The sequence below is a fragment of the Salmo salar genome, chromosome 15 (genome assembly GCF_965601325.2).
Source record: "Salmo salar chromosome 15, fSalSal1, whole genome shotgun sequence".
Classification (NCBI taxonomy): Eukaryota; Metazoa; Chordata; class Actinopteri; order Salmoniformes; family Salmonidae; genus Salmo; species Salmo salar.
This window is the reverse complement of record NC_138305.1, coordinates 56,204,054-56,219,200: the sequence shown is the minus strand read 5'-3', so window position 1 is coordinate 56,219,200 and position 15,147 is coordinate 56,204,054. Positions and strand designations below refer to the sequence as shown.

General features: G+C 41.8%; 1 protein-coding gene across 1 annotated transcript in view; it reads right to left on the bottom strand.

The window, feature by feature from the left end:
* Positions 1 to 13,198, bottom strand: part of LOC106571584 (kinesin-like protein KIF26B) — a 35,495-nt gene extending 22,297 nt beyond the window's left edge. The window contains exons 1-7 of the mRNA XM_082961489.1: positions 12,970 to 13,198; positions 12,392 to 12,751; positions 10,606 to 11,100; positions 7,195 to 7,283; positions 6,853 to 7,036; positions 1,785 to 2,012; positions 1,361 to 1,454 (exon numbers count right to left, since the gene is read on the bottom strand). Of these exons, the coding sequence (XP_082817615.1) occupies positions 1,361 to 1,454; positions 1,785 to 2,012; positions 6,853 to 7,036; positions 7,195 to 7,283; positions 10,606 to 11,100; positions 12,392 to 12,751; positions 12,970 to 13,032 (1,513 nt within the window). The 5' untranslated portion in view covers positions 13,033 to 13,198. The remainder of the gene's footprint in view (positions 1 to 1,360; positions 1,455 to 1,784; positions 2,013 to 6,852; positions 7,037 to 7,194; positions 7,284 to 10,605; positions 11,101 to 12,391; positions 12,752 to 12,969) is intronic.
* Between the last annotated feature and the right edge of the window lie 1,949 nt (positions 13,199 to 15,147).

Below are 15,147 nucleotides of genomic sequence, written 5' to 3'. Positions count from 1 at the left end.
CCCAGAGTCTGCATTCAGAATGACTGCCAGGGTTAGACTTCCTAAACCATCTAAACTGGAACAACTATTTCAGTAACAGATGCAATAAGTCCAACTAACAGATTGGATTAGTTAAGAACAATGATTTATGTTTTTGTTTTTTTTATCTTTGTGTAGCATAAGATTCATTAATCAATCAATGTACATGCAAAAATACAACAAACAAAACAGATATTGAAATAAACAATTCTAAAAATCAACTGCAAAATATGATAATGATGGGCTTGGTCAGACCAGCTTGACTAGCTAGACCATGCTGGACAAGCATAGACGAGCAAGGACCAGCTTGGTCACCAGCATCACCAGGATACGCTGGTATGTGTCCAAAAACACAGCAAAGACTGGTCATCAGTGTTCAAAATACAGCGAAGGCTGGGCACCAGAAAAACTAGCTAGACCATGCTGGTAAACTAGCAAAACCATCTATACCATGCTGGTCAGACCAGCTTGACCAGCTAGAGCAGGGATGGGCAACCTTTGTAGGCCTGCAGATAAAAAATGTTTAGTTAGACTAGTAGAATACACAAGGTGCAATTTCAAAATCGTGTTATGTCAGTCACTGACAGTCACTCAATTAGCCATGTCAGCTAACATTTTTAATATTGGTAAATTAGTCTAGCTAGCTATCTAAACTTGTAGTAATCATATATTTTTTTGTCACTCTCACTCAGATATAATATTAAATATTGCAAACATTTATCTCCACCCTATCACAAAATGTTAAGAATTGTAGGAAATTAGCTGTTTTAAATTCTCTCCGCCTCGATCATTAGAATTGCATGCAATTATAATAAAATTGCTAAATCTTCTCTCTGCGTAATGGCAAGACGTGTTTCTCTCCACTGTTAAGAGGAGAGAAAAAAACATTTCACTTAGGGCCCTCAAAAGGCTAGGGTCAGCTCTGACTGCATGTGTAGGTACGCAGACCTGGGAGCCACTGCAGCCCTTCATGATGAGTTCAGAGTTTTTGTGGCCCCCACCCCAATCAAAGTTGCCCATCCCTGACCAGCATCAGACCAACACTGACGTTATAGACCAACATGGACCAGCATAGATTGTTGCGGCAGGTATCCTAGTAGTTAGAGCATTGGGCCAGTAACCGAAAGGTTGCTAGATTGAATCCCCGAGCTGACAAGGTAAAAATCTGTCATTCTGCCCCTGAACAAGTCAGTTAACACACTGTTCCTAGGCTGTCATTGTAAATAAGAATGTGTTCTTAACTGACTTGCCTAGTTAAATAAAGGTAAAAAAAAAATTAAAAGACCAGCATATACCAGTTTGAAATTTATGCTGATTTATGCCGTTTTTTTTCATTACTTACCCGCTTCACCATGTCCAAAACACAGAATACAACCGTCTGCCCCGTTAACCACAGAACGGATGACGTCAGGCAGAATACCTACACACACCTCCGCCTAGCAGAAAAGATAAAGGAGGGATCGAAAAATAGGGTGAAAAAAGGAGAAAAGGAGGGTGAATCCATCCATCCACCTTAGCATTCATCCAGCTGTTTAAAACGCAAATAAAACTTAAGAGGAGGGGAATTAATTAATGAAATGGCTGAGTGTGTCCGATCCATCAAACAACACTAACACACACAGCTGGGAAAGGAAAGAGGCTGGGAGGCTAAGATAACAGCACTTGATATAGCGATGGCTGTCTGGAAACGGCATTTTAAGTCCCATCAGTTTTCAGGTCATCAGACAGAGATAACAAACCAACCGTACTGTACTGTACCCACTGACCTGGGTTGACTCTGGGGGGTAGGCTGCGTCAAAGACATATGTCTTAGAGTGACCCTTAGCTTCCCCAACGTGTGACGGCGTGGAGTTGGAGTGTGGCTGTTGATTGTGGTTGGTGGTAGGATCAATCATGGTGACCCTTCTCTTGGCTGGGTCCACCCTAAGAATGGGTGACTGGGGTTGGGAAGGGGGCACGGTGGGAGAGAGGCATACTCGCAGCACCACTTTGACCTGTATGGAGAGAAGAAAGCTGGTGGTGAAGATGTGATCCAGTTTTTTTTCAGGGGGCTGTTGGGAACTGGGATGAATAGATGATGAGTAGGTAGGTAAGGGACATTATACCGTATGCTTGAAGTTATGTCAAATGTCTTTTATATTATTTTTTGTTATTTGCTCCAAAGAAAACAGGTGATCAACAACAATACAGATAAAAACACTTTAAAAAAACATTTTTTTTACAGTGTGCAGGTGTGGTTGGGAGCCCAAGGGCTTATATGAAAACCACACCACAAACAAACAATATACAATACATAACTACAAAAATAAAAAAGGTTTGTTAAAACAGATAACAAAACCTACTAATTATAAATATACAAATGAACTGATCAGCAATCACGATCAGTTCATGTTTAACTTGTGTGTGCATGTGGAAGTGTGAAAGTGTGCGAGAGTTAGGCTATATGGAGGAGGTCACTGAGTATTTAGGCTCATCAGGCTGACCCCCAGTCTTCACTTGAAGTTATTGTAAATTCCTAACTTGAATCTTCATTCTCCAACTTGAATAATGGAGATTCAACTTCAATCTTTTATTTAAAAAAAGTTTTGTCTCGTTCTTACGATAAATGGTCAAGATCGAAGACAAGATCTACATAGAAATCCAAATAAAGAGCATTTTCTAAAAGGTTTAGTGGAAGCTAAAAGAGTATTTAAATATTCCATATGGGGGGAAAAAAACAGTAAAAGCATTTTTTTACACACAATAAAACTGATAGAACCAGGAAGGAAAGTATGAAAATCCATGCATTATTAAACAATGAAAATCCTAAACAATAATATCTAAATGCATCAGACGTGATTGTAGAATAGTCAAAGCAGCTGTCAATATGGGTCACAGGCAGGATGTTCTCGTTCTTTTAACGGAGGTTGGAAACGACAGACACAGCAGTCGCATTAAACCCTAGGAGTTTCCCAGCATTCCTGATTCTATTTGCTTCTATCCACGGCTATTTATATGTTCCTTTGGAATAGGTGTAAGAAGACGTTAAGCTAAACGGAATAGGGATATCGCACAGCTAGGCAACTGAGGAGAGATTTCAAACTTTACTGGTAAATAGTGAGAAAAAGGCAGCATTCTGCTGTTCACCCCTGTGAGATGGTGTCTCTTTTACACCAACTTAGTTAAAAGAGAAGAGGAATGTAGAGGAAAACTTGTACAGACTTAAACACCCATAGACTAGTGTTAGAGAGAGGATATAACTGTAGTAGCTGTTATTATAGGCTACACAGTTTACCCTTATGTACTATAAAGCATTGAGATCCTATAATTCAGTGGAATGAGTGTAATTCTATGCTGTTAAATTGTCTGTAAAAGCACTATATAAATCGAATCAATGATAAATTATTATTAATTCATGTAGCTACATCCTATATATCCCGAGTAGGAACGCCACATGAACAAATTCCTGCTGTTCAGATATTAACTTAGCTCTACTGGAAATACAGTGGATTTAAAGGCTCTGAGAGGGTTTATGTTAAGTTAGCTAAGACCTCAACAGCCACTTAACTTAGTTCTCTGAGGTCTGACTCTGCACATCTGAAGGATAAGAACGTCACAGAACCACCAAGATGAAGTCAATTAACCATGTAATCATGCTTAAGAAACCCAACTGAACTGAAGTTTGTTCCATCTGAGCGAGTCTAACCTCACTATGATGACATACCAAATGTGTTTGATAGATCCTTTGTGTTTTCTTCTACTGCCTCTTAAGGGGAAAGTAATCCAAAGGTAACGGAAAGTAATCTGATTACGTCACTGAGTTGGGGGTAATCCAAAAATTACATTACAGATTACAATTTTGGATAGGTAACTAGTAACTGTAACACATTACATTTAGAATGTAACCTAACCAACCTTGACCACGAGTAAGGCTTTTATTGCTCAATCTAATTTGTGCTGATTAAAAAAGGCCTAACGTACTGCTTAAACTTGTGCACTTTTGATAAACTTCAACAGTTGAAAATGATCGAGATATCAAAGTGTCACCCATAGAGATCCTATTAAATGAATTAAGTATTCTAATTCCTAATTCAATGATGTCACCAACCGAAAAGTAAACAATAGGACTAGCAAATGTTTTCGGTAGTGCGCCAAGCATGCCATTCCATGAGAGCAGCATTTATTTTTCAACCATGTTTTGAAGCAATGAACCCAATCAGTCCTTCAGAACAAACAGATAAACAACAGAGTAGGCTAATAAATCCTTTCTTTTGAGGTTATGGTCAGGTTAAACAATTAAACTAATCTATATTTCCATATTTACAAATCCTATTCTTGAAGATCAAGAATATAATTAATTGGAATGACTGTAAATCTGACAGACTTTAGATTTTAATGTTAAAATATAGCCTAATCGTTTTATTATCTGTATTGAAGTAGAAAGCAATGGGTTAGAAGCCTACAGAACCCAACATCCATTTCTGGCCAGCTATGTAAACTCTAACATTGACTTATCTTGTAATAGATGTCATTCAATTGTTAATATTCATTTTTGTCTTCTTCTAATGCCTCTTAAAGGAAAGTAATCTAAAAGTAAATGAAGGTAATCAGATTACGTTACTTTGGGTAATCCAAAAGCTATGTTACTGATAACAATTTTGGACAGGTAACTTGTAACTGTAATGGATTACATTTAGAAAGTGACCTACCCAACCGTGAACATAATCCATCAGCCTTGATAATGATGATGAATCATAATAAAAAACAAGTGATGGTAGCTAGTCTGTCTGCTATCTGTTGGAGGAAGTCTTTCTTTGTAACTCCTACCCTGACTGTATTCTATTGAGCTTGTGTCACGGTATATTTATGGGGCTGAATTATTCAAGAAGCCATATACTGAGAGATAGGAAAGAGGGGGTGAGCTAGAGAGAGAATGTGGGAAGGAGAACCAGAGAGAGAAAGGGAGAGGGGTGAAAGAGCGAGAGAGAGAGAGAGAGAGAGAGAGAGAGAGAGAGAGAGAGAGAGAGAGAGAGAGAGAGAGAGAGAGAGAGAGAGAGAAAAAAGAGGTTCTCCCTGTGTTGTTTGGGCTGAGTGCAGGTGGAATGGATGGGATGGGATGGGATGGGATGGAGGCCTGTTATCTGTAACTCTAGACCATCATCTGTGAAACACGAGGGCAGCCATATTGATTTCCTCTACAGTATACCCCAGAGGGGGAGGGCAGAAACAGAAAGGACATTAACACCACATTATAGCATTTCATAAAGATGGGGGTATAATTATGAGTGCCGATATAGGATCTTCTTCACTCCTCGACACAACCACTCTCACTTGCTTAATGACTCTGGAATCACGTAAAAAAAAGTGTATGTGGGAGAACGATTTATTTATTTAATAAAACATTTATTTAAACATTTATTTAAACATGTATTTATACCAAACAAAAATATCAACGCAACATGTTAAGTGTTGGTCCCATGTTTCATGAGCTGAAATAAAAGATCCCAGAAATGTTCCAAACGCACAAAAAGCTTATTACTCTTAAATGTTGTGCACAAATTTGTTTACATCCCTGTTAGTGAGCATTTCTCCTTTGCCACAATCATCCATACACATGACTGTTTAATCAAGAAGCTGATTAAACAGCATGATCACTACACAGGTGTACCTTATGCTGGGGACAATAAAAGGCCACACTAAAATGTGCGGTTTTGACACACAACACAATGCCGCAGATGTCTCAACTTTTGAGGGAGCGTGCAATTAACATGGTAATGTCCACCAGAGCTGTTGCCAGAAAATTATTTGTTAATTTCTCTACCATAAGCCGCCTCCAACGTTGTTTTAGAGAATTTGGCAGTAAATCCAACCGGTCTCAGAACCGCAGACCATGTGTAACCACACCAGCCCAGGACCTCCACATCTGGCTTCTTCACCTGCGGGATCATATGAGAACAGCCACCCTGACATCTGATGAAACGTTGGGTTTGCAGAACTGAAGAATTTCTGCATAAACTGTCAGAAACCATCAAGGGAGCTCATCTGCATGCTCGTCGTCCTCACCAGGGTCTTGACCTGATCAGGTGGGCAAGCAATTTGCTGACGTTAACATCGTGATCAGAGTGCCCCATGGTGGCGGTGGAGTTATGTTATGGGCGGGCATAAGCTACGGACAACAAACACAATTGCATTTTATCGATGGTAATTTGAATGCACAGAGATACCGTGACGAGATCCTGAGGCCCATTGTCGTGCCATTCATCTGCCGTCATCACCTCATGTTTCAGCATGATAATGTCGCAAGGATCTGTACACAATTCCTGGAAATGTCCCAGTTCTTCAATGGCCTGCATACTCACCAGACATGTCACCCATTGAACATGTTTGGGATGCTCTGGATCGACGTGTACGACAGCGTGTTCCAGTTCCCGCCAATACCCAGCAACTTCGCACAGCCATTAAAGAGTGGGACAACATTCCTCAGGCCACAATCAACAGCCTGATCAACTCTATGTGAAGGAGATGTGTCACACTGCATGTGGCAAATGGGGGAAACACCAGACACTGACTGGTTTTCTGATCCACGCCCCTACCTTTTTTTTAAGGTATCTGTGACCAACAGATGCATATCTGTATTCCCAGTCATGTGAAATCCATAGATTAGAGCCTAATTTATTTATTTCAATTGACTGATTTCCTTATATGATGTAACTAAGTCAAATATTAAAAATTGTTGCATGTTGCGTTTATATTTTTGTTTAGTGTAGTCAGGTAAGTCAATGAGAACAAATTCTCTTTTACATGAACGATCTGATTGGTCAAGACCGAGGTGAACAACTTAGAACAGCCTGTTACCTTGCCAAAGTTGGGTGCGTCTTTGAGTTGGTTGGCAGCTTGAAGCAGGCATGTGGGGACTGTGGGTGGAGACCTCTGGATGATGCCCCTGTAGCAGGTGCTGTAATGGGGGAGAGGAGACACGGGAGAGGGAGCGGACATTTGGGCCTTCCTCCTCGACGTCAGGCTCAGTTTCTGGGCTGCCCTGTGGAAAGATAGGATATGGACATTTCAAAAACACATTAGGTACATCCTCAACTTCTGAATGATTATTTAAGACTTTTTATTAATCATCAGTAAAGAATTACCTGCAGGAGCCCATGTCTACTCAGTAGACATCTAACTGACTAGTTTTACACATACCTGACCAGAAAGGACAAAATTGCAGGAGCCATTGGACTGCTCTGGACAGCCACAGTCTCATTCGGTCCCTCTGAGAACTCCTCTGAAAACTGGAGAGAAGTAGAATGATCATCTTAGGAGATAATACTTCAACTGTATTAGAATATCCATAGCCTGGGGGTCCAGTCTGTTTGGGCTATTAGCCAACTCCTCTTTGTGTTCATTCAATGTCATGCCAAAGTACAGCTTGGCAATGATAGAAGAGTTGCCAACAGCACATCGTAATATAGCCCAGGGAATAGATGCCATTTGGAACGCAACCCAAGAGAAGAATCAATTGTTAACCTGTGGATGTGGGGCACTAGGATGAAAGCACATTAGGTAAATGGGACATTCATCATATAGATCTACATATAGATCTACATATAGACTAGTGGTCACACATGGGACATATAGCTCCAAGGTTTAATGGAGACACGACTCAGACAATCAGACTCAGAGCCACTACTAAACCTACTGTGACTGTGCTGCATCTGACTATTACACACCACACAACCTCGAGGATGTGCGTGAAGTCTGACTCTTCAACCCAGCCCTGCTTTCCCTTCCCTCCAGTCCTAGTGTGTGTGTGTGTGTGTGTGTGTGTGTGTGTGTGTGTGTGTGTGTGTGTGTGTGTGTGTGTGTGTGTGTGTGTGTGTGTGTGTGTGTGTGTGTGTGTGTGTGTGTGTGTGTGTGTGTGTGTGTGTGTTATACTCTGTATATCTGCTGAAATGAAGTCAAAGAGCTTGGCCGCAAGCGAAAGCGACAGCAAGAGTCCTGTTTTATAGTGGCCCCCTCTGCAGCTTTACTGTCACATCAATGTTTCAGCTTTTTAGGGCAAGATAACAACCCTGTTCCCCTCCCTCTATTGCTACTGCCACAGGAAACATCCAGCCATGTAATGCCAATTAGAGCCATGAGGCACCCTGGGGCATGACTAACATCTGGAATGAGATGGGTTTAGGGGGCACGGGGTAAAGTTAAATTCTACCTCTACTCCTTTCTAACTCTGAACCCCATGTCCCCCACACCCTGAAGATCTCTCTCTCTTTCTCTTCCTCTTGCTATTTCTCTCTCTCTTTCTCTTCCTCTTGCTATTTCTCTCTCTCTTTCTCTTCCTCTTGCTATTTCTCTCTCTCTTTCTCTTTCTCTTGCTATTTCTCTCTCTCTTTCTCTTCCTCTTGCTATTTCTCTCTCTCTTTCTCTTCCTCTTGCTATTTCTCTCTCTCTTTCTCTTCCTCTTGCTATTTCTCTCTCTCTTTCTCTTTCTCTTCCTCTTGCTATTTCTCTCTCTCTTTCTCTTCCTCTTGCTATTTCTCTCTCTCTTTCTCTTTCTCTTCCTCTTGCTATTTCTCTCTCTCTTTCTCTTCCTCTTGCTATTTCTCTCTCTTTCTCTTTCTCTTTCTCTTCCTCTTGCTATTTCTCTCTCTCTCTCTCTCTCTCTCTCTCTCTCTCTCTCCACCCCCATCTCTCTCTCTACCCCCCTCTCTCTCGCTCTCTCTTTCTCTTTTGTCTTCCCCCCTCTCTCTCTGTCCCTCTTTCTTTGTCCTCTCTTCTATCTCAAACTGGAATGGTGTAAACACTCCCATTACCATTAGCATGAGGTCACCTAGCTTTGACTAACATTTGCTCTGCTTCCTCCAGGTGGAAAATCACATGAAAACACATCAATAATCACGTTCCCATCCACAGTTTTTATGCGAGTAAAGTCATGCCTTATAAAAAAAAATCACGACAGCTGTGAGGGAAACAGGAAATTTCGGTCCAATTTTATAAATGCCGTCAGATCATTTGTTCGTTCGACATTGTGGGATCTTTTTGTGCCTGTAAAATGAATTATGCGTGAAATAGTGGTGGAAACACATTTATGGGCAAATATTGATATAATAACCAACATATCAAAGTAAACTTGGAGTGACGCGATGACATGGGGTGTGGTCCTCCCACTACAACTCATCAGGAAAGCATGCCGTTTATTAGGCTACAGATGAAATAAGAGATGATGAACTTCACAGGGTGGTGAAAGTGCACGATATGAGCTTGATGCTCTTTTCCAATAAATGTCAGAGGGTCTTATTCTGGTGACATGATGAACAATGCTTGACTGCCATTTGACAACTGAAAGCATTCTTGCTCTTATCCATAATCTCATCATGTAGACTAGCCTGCCCGCAGAGTCTACCCACACTGTATCTGCCAGCTGTTAGCTAGACTGCACATGCCAAGACCATAGAAGGCACATTCGCTATTTAAACGCAACAGTTTGGTGACAAAACAATCAGTGGAGTTGAAAATGCGATGGAAACACAATGAACTTCAGATTTGTATTCAGTACATATAAACTTAAGCGAAAAAGTACATTTTGTGTGCATTACGTCATCACGCACAGATTTTTATCTGCAACAAGTCCGTTTTGTGGAAACACACCACTGTTGGGGAAAATGTGCACATTTTCTTTAATGCGGATTTTAGAACATTCACATGAAAATCTGTCACCAATTGGATGGAAACCTTCCTAATAACAAACTTACGCCGGTATAATATGCTCTGCTTTGCATATTGTCTAATAGACTATGGCAGCTAACCTGGTACCAGATCTGTTTGTGTTGTATACAGCCAACTCCTATGGTCATTGTTATGCCAACCATAACTGTTCTGTGATCAGGCTAGTCCTCAGCCAGACAGCCACTCCACTGCCAGAAACTGCCAGACCAGAGACCACTTCACTTCATTAGCCACAATGCACTGAAGGAGAAATATAGGTAGATTCCCAAATGGCGCCCTTTTCCCTATATAGTGCACTACTTTTGACGAAAGCCCTATGGTAGGAGCCCTATGGCTGAACAAGCTACTGTAGCCTACTTAAGACTCCTTAAATGCTTCCATCCATCCACTTTCGTCCCGGCTGTATTTACCGCCTAGCCCTGTGAGGGTTACAATACTGCACTATGCATATTTCACCAGTCGTTAAATATGACCAGGCTATTGATCATCACGCCGCCTGCTTTTTGACTGGCTGTTTTATGAGGGAAAATAAATCACAACCCAATTCCCTCCATTAGCCGATAAGGTTGCAAATGTACACTTCTCAGGATCTAATTGGGGCAGATCGGACGGAGTCCATCAATTCTGACAGTGACAACATCCTCTATGAGAGCATTCACTCCACTCCTCCCCTCTCCTCTTCCCTCCTCTGTGCTCCTTTCCTCTCCTTTCCTCTTCTCTCCATTCCTCTTTTAGATGTACAACACCTGCTAGGGGATGTGTCATGACTCATGATATTATCCTGATATTGTTCATATAGCCTCCATTAGACTCCATAATAATGATAGCTACTGTGATACCGAGGCAATATTATGACATACAACCTGTAGGTTTTTAGATGTACAGTACCTGGTAGGGAAAAATGGTGACTCCGTTATTGCTGGACATTGATATGGAGGAGGCTAGTTGCTGCTGCTCCTCAACCCATCGATCCATCTCAGCTGGGGTGGGCTTCAGGATCCTCCTAGGGTGGGGCTTCTGGGGGCTTTGACTCCTGGTGAAGCCTGAGAGCCGGGGGCTAGATGGTGCTGTGGAGGTGGTGGATCGAGGTCCAGGGGAGGGCTTGGCAGAGGAATTATGGGTCCTGGCAGAGCCTGAGAGGTGGGGGCTAGATGGTGCTGCTTTGGTGGAGGTGGATCCAGGAAGGGGCTTGGCGGGAGATGTAGTGGCCCGCTTGGCACGTTCCTCCCTGGCTAGGATCAGGTGGATGGCCTCCTGCTTCAGCTGGCTCAGGTGGGCACCACAGACGTCACAGCCACTCTGCTCCTCCTCCACAGCCCAGACGTCTATGGTACCACTGTGGGTTTGGAGGTTGTCGTGGAGATAGGCTGACAAGGTGGAGTCCTACAGAAGGGATGTAAAGGGAATGTACAGTATGATCCTATGCATTGAGTCCAATTCAATCACAAAAACAACAAATATCACAGTGAATTACAAAAGCGGAAAACTTTTATAATTAATTGTCATTGATGACAGTCTGTCATTGAGGAAACTATGTATCAAAATGTGGCATGGTACCAAGTAGGCCTATATCAACTTCCAGAATCAATCATTATAATAGCATCTGTCATAGGACAGAGATGGTGGCATAGCATACTGCATGTTAGTTTCTGTGCCCTTGTTCTCCCTGAACTTCCATTCCAAAACCTTTCTCCCGCAAGCTGCTAATGTCAATGGCCCACATTTTGAGTCCCAGACTACTGTAATATTGCATAAAACAAAGTCAACCAGAAAAAATGCAGATGTGCCCAAACAAACTCCAAGCCAAAATCTGAGACCTAGCCTGGTAATAGATCTGTTTGTGCTGTATAGCCACATTTTGGGTTGTGTGTTTGTCATAAGAAAGAGACAAATTGATCTAGGACCAGGCAAAATAATGACCACACGGTCTTAGAAAAAAGTTTCCAAAAGGGTTATTTGGCTGTTTTGGAGGAGAACCCTTTTAGGTTCTACTGTAGATAACACTTTTTTTCTAAGATGGTAAGAGGTGGCTAAACAGCACAAACAGGTCTGGAACCAGGCTGTCAGAGACCTGTATTTGCTGTCAGACCTGTATTTTCTTTAGGATTCATAACGGACCAGATTTCATCATGGCCCTGGTCTGGAAATCAATACACTACAAGAAGCCATTATCAGATTTCTACTGACCGTCTCCGTCTGAACAATGAGGTAATATCTCCACGTAATGGCCTGTGGTTTATTTTAAAACTTCCTGTTCTATTTCATATTCCTCTCATAGGAGAGTAAAGCAAACGTTTTCATTGTACCTCTGGTAATGAGGTTTGAAGGGGACATGAGTTGCTTTGTTAAAATATTAATATCAGTCTGAATCAGTTCACTCTAGGGATAGCCTATGAGTCAGCTCAATGACAGGAACTGATGTCTGCTACATATCAGACGCAATCGGGATGAAAAACATCTAAGCATGTGACAATTTGGATTTGTTAAGGCCGCTAAAATTTGTGACAAAATCGAAAATATGTTGCAAATCTGTAGCTAAATCACATTTTCTGACAATTTCAATTCAAATCCATTAAATTGTCACCAAAGTATATTGTATCACTACAATGAATGCATGCTAGTGTTTACTGCATAAAACACATTTTCGTAGAAAGTGATGAAGCGATAAGCCTACCTTGCATGAGATATATTGAGGGATGACGAGGCTCAGTGCGTGTATCTTTAGTGCAGCCACAGTCGCCGTGCAATTCTCACAAATAACTTTTCCGTCAGATTTCTGAACGCTCCAACTTCCCACAATGGGGGGTCTAACAGTGTCAAATCCACTGATAATCCCAGGTCCTCCGGCGCAGGGTCTCGTTAGAGACCCTCGGGATGGGACATCCGTTTTTGGCCACGGAACTCCATGAGGGTCGGCGTTGGACCCTGCACCCTCTGGAGAGGGGCGATCTGTTGATTGACAGTCCTCGTGAAGTACTGTACCGCTCCCAGTCTCAGAGTAAAATCTGGTTGATTTACATTGAGGCGCATCTGTCTGTGAAATGTACAAATACCATGCACCTTAATATACTGCAAATTTAAGAAAATAACCATGACCATTACATCATCATAACATAAATTGAAACTGATGTTTTAAAAGCCTATGAGTCATCAAATAATAAGTAGATACTAGAACTGTGCAACCCACTATCTAAACAACTTAAGATAAATACTGAATGTGAAAAAAAGTAATATTGAATCAAGGTCCCTTACCCAATACCTTCGGTTCCCTGCTGTGGGACATCTCTCCTTCTCTCTTCGAGTGAGAGATGCCATAGCAATAGGTTGTTGAGAAGGGAAAACGGAACAAAGCCAAAGACAAGGATATGCTGTCTACTTTACTCGGCCTTGTTTGTTTTTTACACGGTTTAAAAATGAAACGTATGAAGCAATTATATTATTCTAACCCCGTAAAGTATCCGCACTTGCGCGTCTGGTCATGTTGAGGTCATGGTGTGAATGAAGGCGTGCGTAATGTCTGAGCGCATGAAGAGGGAGAGCGCGCAGGCATCCTACTGATTTAATTGATTTGTGCATTCCCCTCGTTGTCCACAGGGAGGCAGTGAAATGCAAACTAATAACGTGGCATTCGGCCTATCTTTTTTAAACTGCTTTCTCAATTGAAGTTTAAGGTCTGTAGGCCATGTGAAATAATCTGATTATATGGCCATTTGGGGTGTTTCTTAGCGGGTTTTGGATATGATTGTGCCAAACATAATGCTTGTTCGGATGATAGCGGACTTGGCTAGAAGAGAAGTTATGTGAGTGTGTCTTGAGGACATTCCTTGAACCAGAGTGCCCCAAGTTCATAGTGTGGGTTTTATGGTGGGAGTGTCTGGGAACAAGTTGAATTGATTCTCTCTGATCTTTGGAGAAAATGTACACTCACTCACTCACCATCTCCCACACAGATGAGTTCTCGTTAGGAAATATCCTGTCAGCCATTACTGATAATGAACTCCATTTTGCTTGCTAATTAGATGGTAGGAAACCATATTTTACTGTACTGTGTTCTTGTGGAAATGTTACTTCAATAGCATGACATTCAATATAGGTCTGGAAATTGACAGATATTTGAATGTGTGTGTGTTTGAGGGGCAGTGGGGGGTCTCCAAAATGCACATAGGCAACTTGGATAAGTCCATAGTATGGAAGGCCAGTCCCGCCACTCATTTTTTTAAATGTTGATTCTATTTGGTATTTGGTATTTTATGAGGATCCCCATTAGCTGCTGCTTCCATTAGCTGTTGCAAAAGCAGCAGCTACTCTTCCTGGGGTCCACATAAAACATGAAACATGACATAATACAGAACATTAATAGACAAGAACAGCTCAAGGACAGAACTACATCAATTAAAATAAAATTATAAAAGGCACACGTAGCCTACATATCAATGCATACACACAAATTATCTAGGTCAAATAAGGGAGAGGAGTTGTGCTTTATCTGTTTTTTTTTAGATTTCAGAGGTGGCACCACAGATCCCATAGTAGTGGGGGGCAAATTGTTTTCCTGTGGCCCAGAGTTTTTCCTGATCTGGCAGCCTAGAGAAGCACATGTACCCTAGAGAAGTGCATATATGTGGCTGTGATTGTTATCAGTAGGCTACAGTTGATCAGACTGAACCACAGATTAATTGTGCACGAGTTGATAAATCATGAGGCAAATCAATCTAAACAACAGGACTTTGTCCCTCTTTTCAACACTTTTGGGCCTTCCCTGTGGCTCAGTTGGTAGAGCATGGTGTTTGCAATGCCAGCATGGTGTGTGCAACGCCAGGGTTGTAGGTTTGATTCCCACGGGGGGCCAGTACATAAAAAATGCATGAAATGAAATGTATGCATTCACTACTGTAAGTCGCTCTGGATAAGAGTGTCTGCTAAATGTAAAATGTGTCAATAAGCTGAATCAAAAGTGTTGGGGCAAATTCCAAATCGCCACATAATTTCAGGTTATTGGGTCCCTTGTCTGCTGGCTGTGTGTTCCTCAGTGGCTGTTGCCAGAGCCTGATGTTGAAATTACAATTATTGATTAAAAAAAATGTCTGAGGACTGCAGAGAGCCTTCTGTGGTTGTTGAGGCACATCTTGTGGATTTTCACAGATGGGTAAAGGGACCAAGGCAGTGGGAGAGCAGGGTTTTGGATACATGTTCACCACTTTCAGATACACTAGGGTAGGTGGCTGTCTGATGGAGCTTCAGTCTTCTCTGCTGAAATGCTACCACTAGTGTGGGCATTGGGATGGGTGGAAGAAGTGGGGCCTAAAATGGTAATTTTGTGTTCAGACACTTCTGCTAGCCTGGTCACACTTAGAGAAGGGAAGTCAAAGGCATATCCAGGCCTGATGGCATCTGAGGGCGGCAGGTAGACCAGACCTGAGGGTGGCGGGT